The sequence below is a fragment of the Mastigoproctus giganteus genome, chromosome 13 (assembly GCF_048544385.1).
Source record: "Mastigoproctus giganteus isolate SK-2022 chromosome 13, ASM4854438v1, whole genome shotgun sequence".
NCBI classification, from domain to species: domain Eukaryota; kingdom Metazoa; phylum Arthropoda; class Arachnida; order Uropygi; family Thelyphonidae; genus Mastigoproctus; species Mastigoproctus giganteus.
The window spans coordinates 164,759,500-164,776,143 of NC_143587.1; the positions used below are offsets into that span (position 1 = coordinate 164,759,500).

The 16,644-nt window shown below is 38.4% G+C and overlaps 1 protein-coding gene across 4 annotated transcripts in view; it reads left to right on the plus strand.

Annotated features, from left to right (window-relative positions):
- Positions 1-16,644, plus strand: part of Oseg1 (intraflagellar transport protein Oseg1) — a 540,669-nt gene that overhangs the window by 332,797 nt on the left and 191,228 nt on the right. For all 4 annotated transcript variants that reach the window (XM_090387737.1, XM_090387735.1, XM_090387736.1 and 1 more), the window contains one exon: positions 3,345-3,511. In XM_090387737.1, the coding sequence (XP_090243863.1) occupies positions 3,345-3,511 (167 nt within the window). The remainder of the gene's footprint in view (positions 1-3,344; positions 3,512-16,644) is intronic.

Here is a 16,644-nt window from a genome sequence, read left to right on the forward strand (position 1 = left end):
ATGTGGAGTGACCGGATGGGCAAAATGGCAAAATATTTTTTTTTTGCATATAATGCTGTATATGCTTGCTTACTTGCATCATATGCCTCAACTAATGTTAATGCTATTTTGTATGTTACCTTTCTTAACAAAAGAAAAAAAGGTGTATGGTTCTATCTACAGCCATTTTCTCTATAGAAATACAGTACATTTCATGGCTTAAAAATGGATGGATACCAAATTTATTGGTCATGCATTCACTATCCACCCAATCTATCGGGGGCATTCACTATCCACCCAATCTATCGGCAATTTAGCACCTTTCTTAATTCAAAAACATCTAGAGCCTAGTGCTCTAGATATTTTTGATTGATTTTGATGCTCCAGATTTCAGGAGGTCATATGACCTCCTGAAATCTGGAAATTTCAAGATCCAGTTTAGATCACATCAAGGTTATCAAATTTCGGAGGTTTGACTGTACTAAAATTACTTTTATGATATATATATATATATATATATATATATATATACACACACAGTGCTTTTTTTTGTAAAAAAAAATAGGTGCTAGTATTCATTCTTTGCTATTATAAAAAAATGAAAATTAAAAGAATATGAAAAATACTCTACTTTTTTTTTTAACCTATTGTAGTAATGTTTTTGGAATAAGAACAACAAATTTAGTATATTAACACAGTTTATTAAGCATAAATTTATTATTCAAGTATATAAAAAAAAAAATAAAATGGGAATAAAATAAGTAAATATATCGGTCAACTACTGAGTGCCGGGCACTCAGGATGAAGAGTTCGTAGTCACGATTGGTCGTTAGTGTAATATCTCAAATAGAGAGCTTTATGGTAACTGAAAAAAGGTTTCTAGTACCCTGGCTTGTCCTAAAACAGAGGAACTAGCAAAAACCTTGTCTATTTGAGTCTTTCCAGTTGTTGCGAATGACAAGGTTGGGAGAAGCGACTCCAACTTCTTCCTGGAGAAGTGATTAAAGTCTTGTGGGAGAAGGGACTGGCAGGTGAGGCCATGTAAGACTCTGCGCAGGCTTTCCCACCACCACCGCCTCAACAACTGGCTCTCTGAGCACTTCCTTGCCAGGACAATTCCAGCTTTGAAAATTGTTAAAAAATAGTTCTCGTTGCAAAATTTATAGATGACCATTATAGAATTGTTAACTAACTATTTAGCAACCTTTTTGTCACCAAAAGAGAGTTACTTAGTACAAAGAAGTGCGCTATCGAAGTGCAAAAGAAAATTGTTTTTTTTTTAATTTTAACACAAAAAGTAAATGATAGATTTCAATCGGAATAGTTTTCCGTTGGTAATCATCAAATAACGTATAGCTAATGTGATTTTTAAATTCTTAGCTCCATCATGACGGAAACAGAGGGAGGGGGACAAGAAAATTACATTTTCCTGTCCGGCACCACCATTTTTAATTTTAAAAATATTTTAAAATTATATTTTAAATGTACATGTTGAGCTCTTTCCAACAGTGTATAATAAGCTATAGGTTGTCGACAACATTTTTATCCCCCCACATTTTAATCCCTCCCCCCTCCGTTTCTCAGACAAATTGTTGTCAACAACGATCAATATGGCGTTATGTTGGCTCACACGATGTACAAATCCATGCAGAATTTCAAGTCAACTTGACTTGAAATTCTGCATGGGTTGAGTGGTTCCAGAATACAATGCTGTGACAGACAGACAACCGAGTGACATTTTAAGGGTCTTCATTAGACTATGGCCCCTAAAAATAAGTAAAAATAATTTCATAATAAAGTTTTTGTAGAATATTCTAAATTTTTATTAAGTTCTCATCCTGATACCCTATGCCGACCTCTTTTTTTCCTGTTTGTGTCTCTTGCTGAATGACGTTTCCAAAGCAGCCATGAATCGACATATTTTGCAGGATCGAAGCCAGTCGGCGGTGGGCCTACAATTTTGAGAAATAGTAGTGAAGAAACTGTTTTTGTCATCAACGAAGCTTTGGTTGGGCTGACAATCAGATTCATTTGTCAAAATCCTCGTTCACATTCACTCGATGAAACTGGTATCGTACTCAGAGCATCGTGACTTGGCGCATTATGGTCTTAGCTGCCGATGCGCCATAAAAAATCAAATCAAATCAAACTCAGAGCATCCATCAAATGATTCAATTCTTTCGAAACCATCTTTTTAATTAGGTATTTGCAAAATCCACAAATTGTATCTCTCATTTAACTGTAACCTGATTGACAATTGTCTAAATTCATTTTCACCAAATGCCAACAATTCATGTTTAGAAGGTTTAATACCTTCATTGTCCTCGTTTTCCTTCTCTCATCATTGGTATTGTCACTAGTTCTTAAATTTCAATTTTTTTTTTTTTTTTTGAGACTGTCCAAAATGTCGGTGTTATTCAGGTACTGTGACCATGTAAACAGAAATACGGAAAAATGTGGATAACGCATTTCCGCAAAACAACAGATGATTATTTGTCAGGGTAAAAGAAAATAACTTTTCTAATTCTTGAATGGGACTCTTACAGTTGATTCACAGCGGTGTCCAACTTATGGTCCGCCCAGAAAGTGAACTAAAACAGCATTTTAAATCTTGTTAATTATCAAAAAAAATTCTCATTAAATGTTTTGTTCAGTAAATGTTATTGTGCATTGTACTTAATAAAATTTTTGAATATTTTCAATTTTACTTTTAGAAGCAACAAGATATGGAAAATGTTAACACACTAAAGAAATCTAACTTTGAATTTTTTTGATTATGGCCCCCGTAAGGGAAAGTGACTTTTCCGTATGTGGGACAGGTGGTCGAATAGGTTTTACCAGGTACCACTAAGTTGCAGAATGATAATCCCTTTAGCTCTCTTAATTCGCGCAGCAGCAGCACTAATTGCCCGAAGGCCGGAAATGTGTACCGAGTTAATTCTCTCCTAATCCGTTCATTATATGAAAATTTTCTTGCTCAATGGAAAGTATTTTAAATGTAACTTCCAAGGGGAATTCAAAATAATTTTCTATAAAAGGACTTCGTTAAACAGAGGTCCAACTGAGTAATTTAGAATTATAAAAATGGTTATACAGTTTTATATATAAAATATCTTAACAATAGACAGCGAAAAATGTAAATTTAGTTAAATAACTTTAAGCTTATTTTAATAGTAGATAAACAAGTGAAAAAAATTTACGGAATATTACAAATGCATCCAAATGTCACATGTCACTGTTAATAAAGGTGTCGGTACGCCATACTGTTGCATACCATCCCAAAAAAAAGCACTGTATATATATATATATATTGAATTTATTATTATATTATATTTATTATATAAATGTTATGATTCAATTATTAGGAATTCTTAGCATCTGATGATGTTCAAGATAAAAAGCTATTGATCCGAAAAAGAGCAGATTGGGCCAAGGATATTAATGAGCCAAAGGCAGCAGCTGAAATGTATCTTTCAGCAGGAGAAACAATTATGGCGATTGAAATCATTGGAGATCATGGCTGGATAGATATGTATGCATAAAAGTTCATCCAGAATATTATTGTACATGTGATGCATAGCCTCATTCTGTATGTACCAATTAGTAAACTAGGTGTGCTACTTAGTGAATTGACCTTATATTGTGGAAAAATTTCCTCACAAGTTGCCTTATATATTATTGTTCTAAATAATAAGCATTCTCAAATGCCTCTATGTTGCTATTTATTCAATTTATCCATTACCCAGTCTATCACTTTTGAGACGATAGATATTGGTGTGGCTGTATCACCAGATTGTTTAGGCTTTCACTATTCTAAATAAACACCTTTTATTTAGAATAGTGCAATACTAGGTAACTCAGGGAAGAGTGCCTGCATAATATGATATAAACAGCAACCCTAGTTTGCGCTATACTGTGTACATATGGAATGAGGCTATTCTCTATATTACAATTATTTTTTATAAATCTCATAGGCATGAAGCTTTTATTCTAAAATCTTTATTGTAATAATAATAATACAAATCAGTTGCCACTTCTCAGCCCATTTGCCCAACTTATCTAGATCCAGTTGGAGTAGCATACTGTCTTTACTGTCGTTAACAACCCTGCCAACCTTCGTCTCATCTGCAAACTTGGACATCAATTATCATTGATGAATACACAAAACAACAATGGGCCCAGCACCGAACCCTGGGGAACACCACTAATTAGCATTAGCATTAGTAGAGGCATTTGGTGCAAGAAAGCAAGCTTATGCAGCATCAGCCAAAAAAAAAAAAAAAAGAACCCACTTCCACTTCACCCCTCTTTTCGTTCAAAATACCTGTCCAGCTGAGCCTTAAACTTATTTAGGCTATCAACCTCCACTACTAGGGATGGAAGTCTGTTCCACCAACCAACCACCCGCTGGCTAAAGGCAAATTTCCGCACGTCTATCCTACATCTGTCTTTCCTCAATTTGAATTTATGCCCTCTCAGGTGGTAATTATTCTGAGCTAGAGGAAGAATCCCATCAGCATTGAGCATGATCAAACCATTCAAGGCTTTATACACCTCTATCAGATCACCTCGCTGGTGCCTAGTCTCCAGACACTGTAATTTGCAAAACTTAAGCCTTTCTTCGTAAGAGCACCCCTTTGTTCCATTCACTAATCTTGTTGCCCTTCTCTGTACTCGTTCCAGCAGCTCTACATCCTTCTTGAAATGAGGCCTCCAGACCTGCATACAGTACTCTAGGTGTGGCCTGACCATTGCCTTATACAAGGGAATAATCACCTCCTTATCCCTGCTGGAAAAATTCCTGTATATCAATGATAAGACACCATGAGCTACTCTTGCAGCCCAACTGCACTGCTCAGAGAACTTCATATCTGCCTGCACAACAACCCCCAAGTCCCTTTCAGTCTCTACCACTGTCAGTGTAGTACCAAAGATTTGATACGTTGCTCTGGGGTTGCTGTTTCCCATGTGTAGTACTTTACATTTGTCAATGTTAAACTTCATTTGCCACCTCTCAGTCCATCTGCTCAACCTTTCCAGATCCTGGTGCAGCAGCATAGTGTCAGTAGTGTCCTTGACAACCCTGCCAACCTTTGTATCGTCTGCAAACTTGGACATTAAGCTTGATATACCATCATCAATATCATTTATAAATACAGAAAACAATAATGGACCCAACACTGAGCCCTGAGGGACTCCACTAATAACATTAGTCCATGATGAGCAGTGTCCATTGATTACCACTCTGTCTTCTCCCCCTCAACCACCCCCTTATCCATTGCAGCAGTTTGCCTCCAATGTCACACTGCTCCAATTTGTGTAGCAGTCTTCCATGTGCAACAGTATCAAAAGCCTTTCTAAGATCCAAGTATATAATATCAAAGCTATTCCCTGCATCCAGTTCTTTTGTGACTGTATCATAGTATCCAATCAAATTGGTCAGGCAAGACTTCCCCTTAACAAAACCATGCTGTGTCCGAGCTATAACTGAAGTCTTGTCTAAATGATCCTGCAGTGCTTCTTTAACCAGTGCCTCCATTAATTTTCCTGGATCAGAACTTAAGCTCACAGGTCTATAATTACTTGTGTCAGCCTTTGATCGTCCTTTGTGAATTGGGGTCACATTTGCACATTTCCAGTCTACGGGTACCTCCCCTGAGTCCAAGGAAGCTCTCATAATTATGGCTAAGGGTTTGCTTACTTCCTTTGCTGCCTCCTTTAATATAACTGGGTAGATCCCATCCACCCCGGGTGCCTTTCTTGTGTTTATCTTCAACAGTTTCTCCTCCACTTTACTCCCAGTTATTTCAAGATTCTGTAGCTTACTGCCAGAGTTGAATACACCTCTGGCATTCCCCTCGCTGAATAACTCCTCATGTGTGAATGTCGATGCAAAATATTCAGTTAGTTTGTTAGTTACTTGAGCAGGATCATCAACAGTTGACCCATAAATATCAAGTGGACCAAACTGATTCATCCCCTTCCTTCTAGAGTTTACATAAGTAAAAAACTCTTTGCTGTTTTTCTTTGCATCCCTTGCCAAGGATTTCTCGTAATCTGCCTTCGCCTGCCTAACCTCCTTTGTAACTTGGTTGCAATCAACTTGTATCTATCATAGGCTTCTGTGTCATGTGTTAATTTGTAAGTATCCCATGCATTTTTCTTCTCTGCCATATGCCTCATTAGTTCATCTGACATCCATTTTGGCCTAAACCTTGAACAATATTTCTTAATTGGTATGTAAAGCCTAGTAGCTTCCAAGATAAGTTCTTTGAATGCTTCCCATTTTGAATTTGCTGTTGGTAACATCATCAGTTGGTCCCACTGTATAGAATTTAAATACTGTCTCAGTCCATCGTAGTCGCCTTTACGGAAGCAATAACCCTTCCCTTTACCCCTAATGGTAGTTACCTCTTTGAGTAAATCCCACTTCAGCACACTGTGATCACTGCCACCTAGTGATTCATTTATCTGCAGATTCTTAATGCATGAAGAATCACTGCTGATAATCAAATCAAGACTATTACTCCCTCTAGTTGCCTCCCGAACATGCTGATGTAGAAAACAATCATCCAGTAAATCCACAAAAGCCCTGCTAGTATGTGAGTGACCCGCCCCCAACAATGGGCCCAGCACGGAACCCTGGGGAACACCACTAATAACATTTGTCCACGAAGAGCAGTGTGCATTGATTACCACTCTCTGTCATCTCCCACTCAACCAGCCCTTTATCCATTCTAGCAACTTACCCTTAATGCCAACCTCTCCCATTTGTACAGCAGTCTTCCATGTGCAACAGTATCAAATGCTTTCCTGAAATCCAAGTATATGATATCAAAATTATTTTTGACATTCATTTCCTTTGTGACCTCATCATAGTATCCAATGAAATTGGTCAGCTGGGCAAATAGCTGGGCAAACCCATGCTGTGTTTTAACTATTACTGCAGTCTTGTCTAGATGATTATGCAATACTTCTTTAACCAGTGACTCCATTATTTTCCCTGGAACACAAGTTAAACAAATAGGTCTACAGTTACTTGTGTCACCTTTTGAACTCCCTTTGTGAATTGGTGATACATTTGCACTCCTCCAGTCTATGGGGACATCCCCTGAGTCCAAGGAAGCTCTCATAATTATGGCTAAAGGTTTGCTTACTTCCTTTGCTGCCTCCTTTAATATAACTAGATAGATCCCGTCCACCCCAGGTGCCTTCCTTATGTTTAACTTCAACAATTTCTCCTCCACTTGGCTCTCAATTATTAGATAATCACTTAACTCCCTGTTAGAGTTTGATAAACATCAGGCATTCCCCTCATTGAATAATTCCTCGTGTGAATGTAGATGAAAAATACTCATTCAGTTTATCAGCTACCTGAGCATGATCATCAGTCGCCAACCCATCTATGTTAAGTCGTCCAGTTTGATTCATTTCATTCTAGAGTTTACATAAGTAAAGAACTCTTTGCTGTTTTTCTTTGCATCCTTTGCCAAAGATTTCTCGTAATCTGCCTTCACCTGCCTAACCTCCTTTGTGACTTGATTACAAACAAACTTATATCTGCCATAGACTTTTGTGTCACCTGACAATTTATATGCGTCCCATGCATTTTTCTTCTCTGCCACAAGCCTCATTAATTCATCTGACATCCATTGAGGCCTGAACCTTGAAAAATATTTCTTAGTTGGTATTAAAAGCCTAGTAGCCTCCAAGATTAATTGTTTGAATGCTTCCCATTTTGAATTTGCTGTTGGTAACATCATCAGTTGGTCCCACTATATAGAATTTAAATAATGTCTCAGACCACCATATCATCGTTAGAAAGCAAAAACCCTTCCCTTTACCCCTGATGGTACTTACCTCTTTGAGTAAATCCCACTTCAGCACACTGTGATCACTGCCACCTAGTGGTTCCTTTATCTGCAGATTCTTAATGCATGAGTATCAGTACGTTGTGATCACTGTTATCGAGTGGTTCCTTTATCTGCAAATTCTTAATGCATGAATAATTACTGCTGATAATGGTGGTAGATGACTCTCATCAACTGGTGCAATACCATCACTTTTCTTATTGGAGGCTTGAAATGATGGAAACCATGTTTATTCTCTAGAGCTAAGTTCCAGTCAACCCTTCCCCATCTCTTCTATCATTCAGTATGACTGATGACTTTTGAGGTTAGGATGGACATCATGGCAAGACCCAATCTTCCTTACATTTCGAGGGTACAGCTCTAAAACGTTGTCAGGCCTGCCGCTAGTTAGTATACCAGACTGACCCTATTGGTAATTCTTTAAAAGGCTTCCGGATCAGCTACTGTATAATCTTGCTACTTCTACTCTGCCAGATAGTGACTGGAGGGAGTCCAAGTAGTGTGTATGCCAAGGATCTGAGTATATCTGGTGAGTATGGTCTTGGCACATCCAGGGTCCTGAGCTGGATATCATCATTCTTCTTTTTCTTGGTGATTCCCTTTTACTTCTGACCCCCCCCCTCTCTCTCTCTCATGGTTAAAAAAAAAAAATTTTTTTTTGGGCTGGTGCAGTATAAGCCTCAGGCTTCCTTGCACCTTATGGCTAATGATAATAATAATAATAATATTCTTATAATGTGTATGCCATATTCAAAATTTTCATTACTTCATACAGCATCTCCCCCACACTCTCTCACTACTGAATATACCATGAAATGTCCAACTAATAGAGTAAGCTTATCTGCAAAAGATCTAAACCTCCCAAACACTTCGGAATTGATCGAAAAGGCTCTCATCATATACTCCCTTCTATCGTGTCTGGGCAGAATTGCCGACACTTTCACATTCAGATTATCCCTACTTTTTTTCAACATTGACCTGTACTTGTTGAGTAAATCTGCAGATCTCTTACTCTTAATGTCATTAGTTCCAACGTGTACAACAATATCACCTTTTGTGCCCTTAAAAGATGATATCTGTTCTACAACATAATCAACTTTTACTTCTGGGAGACATACCCTGGTCGTATTCCAACTGTCCTTGCCTATTATATTTCCCGTCTCCCTGACAATAGAGTCACCAACAATAACTAGTTCCTTTGGGACCAGCGCATTCTGCCTTGGAGATTGCCTCGATGTTGCCTGATGCACAGGAGTCAGCTCTGCCGTTCAGCTGGGCAGCTGAGAGTTTGATGGGCCCCTCATATTAATTTCTTCGAAGGCATTTACCCTACACCTCAAGCTCTCATAGACGCTCATCAGAACGCTGAGCTGGTGTTGAATTTCTTGACACTCTAGGCATCTAGCACTCATAAAGACATTCTCCTTGGCTAGGTCATGTCCTGTTTTATATAGTTCAGCAAAGTTTTGCATTTTGCACATTTTTTGAGACTGTGATGTGTTGGAGAATCGCCCCCTTCATTTCTCCCCTGATTCACAGTACTCTCCCTAGTCTGTGATCTTTTCTTCACAGCTCTTGTCTGGGTCATGATTTCCGTTTAAATACAGTTTAAATAACAATGGAATTTAATAAACTTAATTAATATTTTTGATTATACCTTATGCTTGCTGTTCGAGATATATTTGTTGTGCTATTTCTTATCAATTACAATATGACGGCTAGTTCAACATTATTGGTGCCAACACCGGGAGTCATAACTTCCAAAAATCACTAGTTAAATTCAAAATAAGAAGCTAACGAATGCTACTGAACCTATTTAATGTCTTTGTAAAACACAGGTTAGTGTTTTAATTAACGAAGAATACGGTATAACTATCTAAATACATATCCCTTTACAGCAGCCATAAATCAACCGACTGTTCTCTTCCGCAATCAGAGTGCCCTCTCCCCAATAAATAATGTTGATAAATCAAACAAAATGAACAGAAGTAGTTAGTTTAACATTACTCACCGTAATATTGAAATTTTATTGAGCCATCTTCATATCTGATAGTACTATTGGCTTGTGGCATTAAGACGAGCTTCGAGGAGAAGGATCAGAGACAGGGAAGTACAATTCAAGGATGTGGCATCTGTATTCCCTGTCGCAACTTATTAAGGTCAGCATCCAAAGACTGGGCATATGAGAGTAACTGGAAAGGCAGAAACCTATCAAATAGTTGGAAACAGCTGAGATGTGGGCACAGAGTTGGAGTTGCTCTGAGGGACTCTTCAAGAGCACCAGTTTCAGAATTATGGTATAAGGTATGTTTGTGTCAGATGGCACCTGGGATTCTCCCATCTCCGCGTGTGTTCGCTGTCAAGCCAGAGACTTGAAAGTGTGTGGGCCATGTCTGTAGAAGCCGATGCGCCAATAACTACCAAATCAATCAATCAAGCCATGTCTGTGCGCAGTATGATGTGTTGTGCTCATTGTTTGGCTGGCTTATTAGCTGCCAGGCCCCTAGTGGGACCCGAAGTTGCCCATACCTAGCCACGTGGAGGCTAGCCAGGTGTGTCCAGTATCACAACAAGTTGCTCTGGCAGGTCCTGCCACCTAGTTTCCTGGGATTTCAGTGGCTAGGATCGTGGGGGGGGGGGAATACGTGTTTGACATTAATGCTTTATGGGAATGCTGTTAGGAAATCGCTGGTTGGGGTTGAATGCTAGAGAGATGTGTTAAATGGCCTAATAAGTCAGACAAAATTTTGATGTTATTAAATTTAGACATGTGAGGCTATATGCTAGATAAAAGATAATAGTGTTAGTTGTCTTAGAAATTTGCACGAAACCGGTAGAATTTGGATGTTGATTAGAATTTAGTAACATTGTTAAGGGGTGTACTCGGTTGATTTAGTGAGGGGGGGGAGATTGACGACCGGGGGAAAACAGATCGAAGAATAGAGACGATAGAGTAGGCATCCCCCAAAGAGGTCAGTGGAGACGAGCTCCACCAGGCAAAGTATGGGGGAGGGGGGGAGACAGAGACTGAAATCTCACCAACAATCATTTTGACAGTCGTGGTAAGGCATTTCACTCTAATCAGCGTGGGGAGCCTGTGAATTTGAATCAAACTGACCATTTTAGGGGCCAAAACTCAGTAGAAAAAAGTGGCCTAATTGTGCTAGGGGCAGCAGATGCCCCATACCTTTGCAGCATATAAAAGTAGGTAGAGAATATACTGTTGTTTTCATATATTTTCTAGTAGTTGTAACATCATTAATATAATGTGAATGCTGTTTGGCAATCCATCGGAGTCAAGCTGCCAGGGTTAGCAGCTTGTCTATGTGGTTACTGAAGCAGAGCTTAGGATCAAACACAACACCAAAACCAGTATGCTTATTTACGATGGGAATAGGAGAATTACACAGTGTTGCTGAATATAAGAAGGCATTTTATTTAAGGAGAATATCATAAATTCAGACTTTTCTGGGTTTATTTTTAATCCAAACTGGTTGAGGTAGTTTGCAAATTCCATGAGTGTATTATTAATTGATGTTGTTATCACAAGGAGACCTCATGTGGAGAAATCGGTGTGAGGTGCTTCATATCATCTGGATAATATAAAATATCATGCCTGGACACAACAAGTGAGGAGATAAGTGCTATAAACAAGAGCCCACATAAGACCCCACCCTGTGGCACGCTTGAAGAAATACATTGCTAGTATTTACTTGAGTTTATCCAAATTTTAGTGGTATTAGTAGTATGAAAGTTCATATTATGAGGGAATATAATTATTAATATTATGGGCATTAGCATTATCGGTGAAAAATGATGCAAGAAAGCAAGCTTATATAGCATCAGCAAAGAAAAAAAAAATTTACCTCCTATTTCATCTATCTCTCTAACAGTTTTACTAGTTCTTCCTTGTATTTATTGAAGCATCAACAGATGGAAGTTTGTCCAGCAATCAACCACCCATTGGCTAAAGCCAAATTTCTGCACATCTGTTCTGCAACTGTCTTTCTTAAGTTTAAATTTATGTCCCCTGAAGTATGTAATCTGAGCTAGAGGAAAAATCCCATCAGCATTGAGCTTGCTCAAACCATTCAAATCCTTATACACCTCAATCAGATCACTTCGCAGGTTCCTAGTCTACAGATGCTGCAATTTTCACAATTTAAGCCTTTCTTGGTAACAGCGCCTTCTCTGTTACAATTACACCCAGGCCTTTTTCGTTCTTCACTACCATGAGTGTAGTACTGTAGAGTTGGTATGTTACTCTGGGGTTTCTACTACCCATATGCAGTACTTTGCATTTGTCAATGTTAAACTTTAGTTGCTACCTCTCAGTTCATCTTTCCAGCTTTCCTAAATCATGTTGCAGCAACATACTGTCATTAACAATACTGCCAACCTTCATCAATATTGCTGATAAATATAGAATACAACAATGGGCCCAACACAGAACCCTGGGGAGACGTCCACGAAGAGCAGTGTCCATTGATTACCCAGGCCTTTTTCGTCTCTGCCTTCTTCCACTCAACCATCCCTTTATCCATAGCAGCAACTTGCCCTAAATGCCATACAGCTCTAATTTGTACAGCAGTCTTCCATGTGCAACAGTATCAAAAGCTTTCCTGAAATTTTTGTCCCTAAGGGTGTCGCAGATGTTCTCTCAGATATACTGAGCTGAGCTTGCTACCTAGGAGTCTAAAACGCCGATGGAACGGATATGCATGCGACATGATATGCTCAAGGCAAGTGGACCTAATTTTGGCAAAGTCTGTTCAGTCTCTGACAGCCAAATCCTCTGCCTGCACCTTCATGATAGTGGAACTGTTAGTAACCCTAGCTATAACACTCTGTGGAAGTATTGAAATATGGTACCTAGCACACTGTGGGTAACCTTCCAGGTCAAACCAACATAAACAGGGTTTGACATGTGGTGCCCACATGGAAGAATGCCTTCCCTCAGTGTTACCAGGCAATACTAGGTGATACATGACTCTCATCAGCCAGTGCAATACCACCACTTTGCTTATTGGAGGCTTGAAGTGGAGGAATCCATGTTTAGTCTCCAGAGCAAAGCTCCAGTAAACCCTCCCCTATTTCTTCCATCATACAGTATGATATCTTTTTAGGTTATGATGGACATCATGGCAAGTTCTAATCGTCCTTACATTTCGAGGGTAAGCTCTAAAACATTGTTCACAGGCCAGCTGCTAGTTTGTACACCAGACTGAACCTATTGATAACTTTCTAGGAGGTTTTCCAATAAACTAGCATATAATCTTGCTGCCCCTACTCTGCCAAATAGTGTCTGGAGGGAGTCTGAGTAGTGTTTGCGGGGAGCTTTGTCGAGTCATGTTATGTGAAGGTGCTGGGTATATTCTTACCATGTGTATGCCGTATCAAAAAATTTCATTACTTCATACAACATGCCCCCTCCCATCCCCACCTTTTCTAACTACTGAATATACCATGAATTGTCAAACTAATAGAGAAAACTTATTGGCGAGATCTAAACCTCCGAAACCAAACACTTCCTTGTTCATTTCACAAATATACTTGGTCTCAGTTCTAATCTCAATGATGTCCATTTCCACTTAGTCTGCCAAACCCCATGTACATTTTCTGACAGAATCTCAGTTATTGGTTAATTCTACCACTGGTCATCTCAGTTGTCCGAATTATTCACTGTATGATTATTTTCAAAAATTATTCAACCTTTGAATTGAAAAAATTATTTTCAATTCAAAGGTTGTACTCATGCATATATCCATTCTTATATTCCCTGTCAGAGACACAGTAATTTGGAATCGCCTCTTTTCTATCTTCTCTGGCTTAAAATCTCTCTCTACTATATTCTGTCAAATCCATCTGTTGCTTCCGTTATTCTCCCAACTGTACTAATCACTTGGAACTCTTTGACTTTCTCTCTTTGAAACTCAACTATCTCTCTAGTCCAACTTTCCTAACAGTTTCGTAATTTCCCTTGGTGACTTTAATGTTTACAACTCCAGCTGGCTTCCATTTTCCAGTAACATGGACCCAGCTGGTTGAGATGCTGAGAATTTTGCAATTTCTAATGACCTTGCATAGATTGTTTATTTACCTACCATAATACCAGACAATCCTAACCACACAGCCAGTACCTTGATCTTTTTCTCACAAACAACTCTTCTAAGTATGTGTTTGAGGAGTGGTCATCTAGGCACCGCAGATCACAACTTCGTGATGGTCTTTTCTTCTTCTTGAATGGAGCCTTTCTCTCGTGGCCATTCCTAACCTTGGCATTACACGAATGCAAAATGGGTTGATCTGCAAGATTTCTTTTCTTTTTTTCTCTTCTTTTTCATGGTCTGTTTACTGTTTCCAAAGTTTCTGATGTCAACGTTTGCTCAGTTTGTGTCAGTGAAATTATTCTTGTAGGGATGGAATCCTTTATTCCACACTCCACCTTAAAATCTCATCTTTTATCTAAACCTTGGTTTTCTAATAAATGTGCTAAGGCTATTCAAGAGACGAATGTTGCTTATCATTACTGGAAACTGAAGATTTGGAAACAAATCTTCAGTTTCCATTTTTTGGCTAACCAAAGCATGCAATAATTGTAGAGTATCAGTCCAAGAAAGATTTCAAATAAGCAAAGAGTAGAAAACTTGCTTCTTGTCCAAATGGTAACCAAGCATTCTGGTCTCTTTCCAAAGCTATTGGCTTCTATAATTCCTGCTTTCTCTTTCAAAGCAGTGCAAACTTGTGCTGCAACCAGTCAACATATAGCTTTTCTTCTTTCTCATTTCGTGGTTGTGGCATTATAGCCTAGGTAGCTGCTAGTATCATGCCTGTAAACCCAAAATCAAATCAAATCAAAATTCTTTCTCATTTATTCATTTAACTTCCGTTTTCTAGAACAACCTTCCTTCATACTTATTTTCTAAAAATCACAATCTGCAGAAGTTCAAGTGTAATGGCAAGAAATATTTTCTTTTATCTTCTCAACCTCCAATCCGTGCTCAGCATGAGTTCTAATACCTCATGCATTTGGTGTTTTCATAAAAAAAAAAAAAAAAAAAAAAATATTCGGAGCAATATGGCCTTAGTTGCTAATGCTCCTAAAAACCAAATAACATCATAAAAAATAACAAAAAACAATCCAAGTACAGTCAGTCCTCGTATAGCACGATAGTTGTGTTCCTAGAAACCCTTGTGCAATATAAATAACAGGCCCTATGGGAAAAATAGGGTTAAGTGCCAACCACCCAAGATTGAACACACATTTGTAATCAAAACATTACCAAACACAATAAATAATCGTAATAAAATACGTAAATATTTTATTACGACTATTACGTAATAAAATATTGCTAATGCTTTTGCTTCTATCGTAAGCAAACTTGTTCTTTGTTTCATTTTCTATCCAAACAGATGACAGTCGTTCCATATCTTCCATTCTTTGTGTCTTGATCTAATGGATTTTATTACACTTTGAGTTGTTCCTGCTATGAAAGTTGTTTTTATTTTCTCTGCATTTTTTCTAATTCTCGACTTTGCACGTGCTACAGGCCTGATTGAGGCAATATCACATGGTCTTTCATTTCGCTCAAAGTGTTTCATAATTTCATATTTTTTCTCTATCAACAGAGGCAGACTAGCCATAAGCCTTACCAGGGAAACTCCAGTGGGCCGGAGGCCGGTGTGATTTTGGCCATAAACGCTAGTATCAGGCCGCTACAAATTTTCCCGGGTAAGAATTTTTGACTCAGTCCGCCTCTGTCTATCGATATTGCTTTTCTTTTTCTCTCCGAATCTGTAGTGTCTACACAAGGATGCTTCCTTTTCACACCTTTTAAGTATTTTACTCATTTTTGGGGAATAAAGCACTATTACAAAATGAGGAGGCACGCTCGATACACATAAACAAAGCTGCACGCATGTAGCAACTGAATAAACAACACTGTAAAGCCAGAGACACACTATTAACACCTCACTAGCTCACATTTTACTAAAGCACATTTCTGGGGGGAGGGGGGTTCCTACCATAAAACAATAAAAACAATTTCCAGTTGCGTTCCTGTCAGTGGAATCTGTTATAAACGTGTAGTAAACTCCATCTAATTGCATTTGCGATAATACTGATAGCTGGAATTGTGTGGGTTTTTACGTTATTATGGTGAAATGTGTTTCCCCTTCACTGATATAAAAATCATAAATACATTTTCAGAATCTTCTCTTCATTCCTATCGTGTTGCGTTAAGTTGCAGTGATTCCATGTTCGACTGCCATTTCTTGTAAACTCAAAGGCGAATCGTGCATAAACGAATGCAGTTCATGTTATACATGATATCGTTCCCCTATTTATAAATTGTGTATGATTGAATTCGTGTAGTGTTAACACATGCTATAAGAGGACTGACTGTATATGATATCAAAATTATTTTTTTGCATCCAGTTCCTTTGCGACTATGTCGTAGTACCCAATACAATTGGTCATGCAGGCAGGTAAGATTTCTCCTTAACAAATGTGCTGTTTGAACTATAACTGCAGTCTTGTCTAGATGATCCATGCTTCTTTAACCAGGGACTCCACCATAATTTTCCTGGAACGAAAATTAAACTAACATGTCTATAATTATTTGTGTCACCCTTTGAACCACCTTTGTGAATTAGGGATACATTTGCAAATTTCCAGTCAGTGAGGACCTCCCCTGAATCCAAGGATGCTCTCATAATTATGGCTAAGGGTTTGCTTACTTCCTTTGCTACCTCTTTTAATAAAACTGGATAGATCCCATCAACCCCAGGTGCC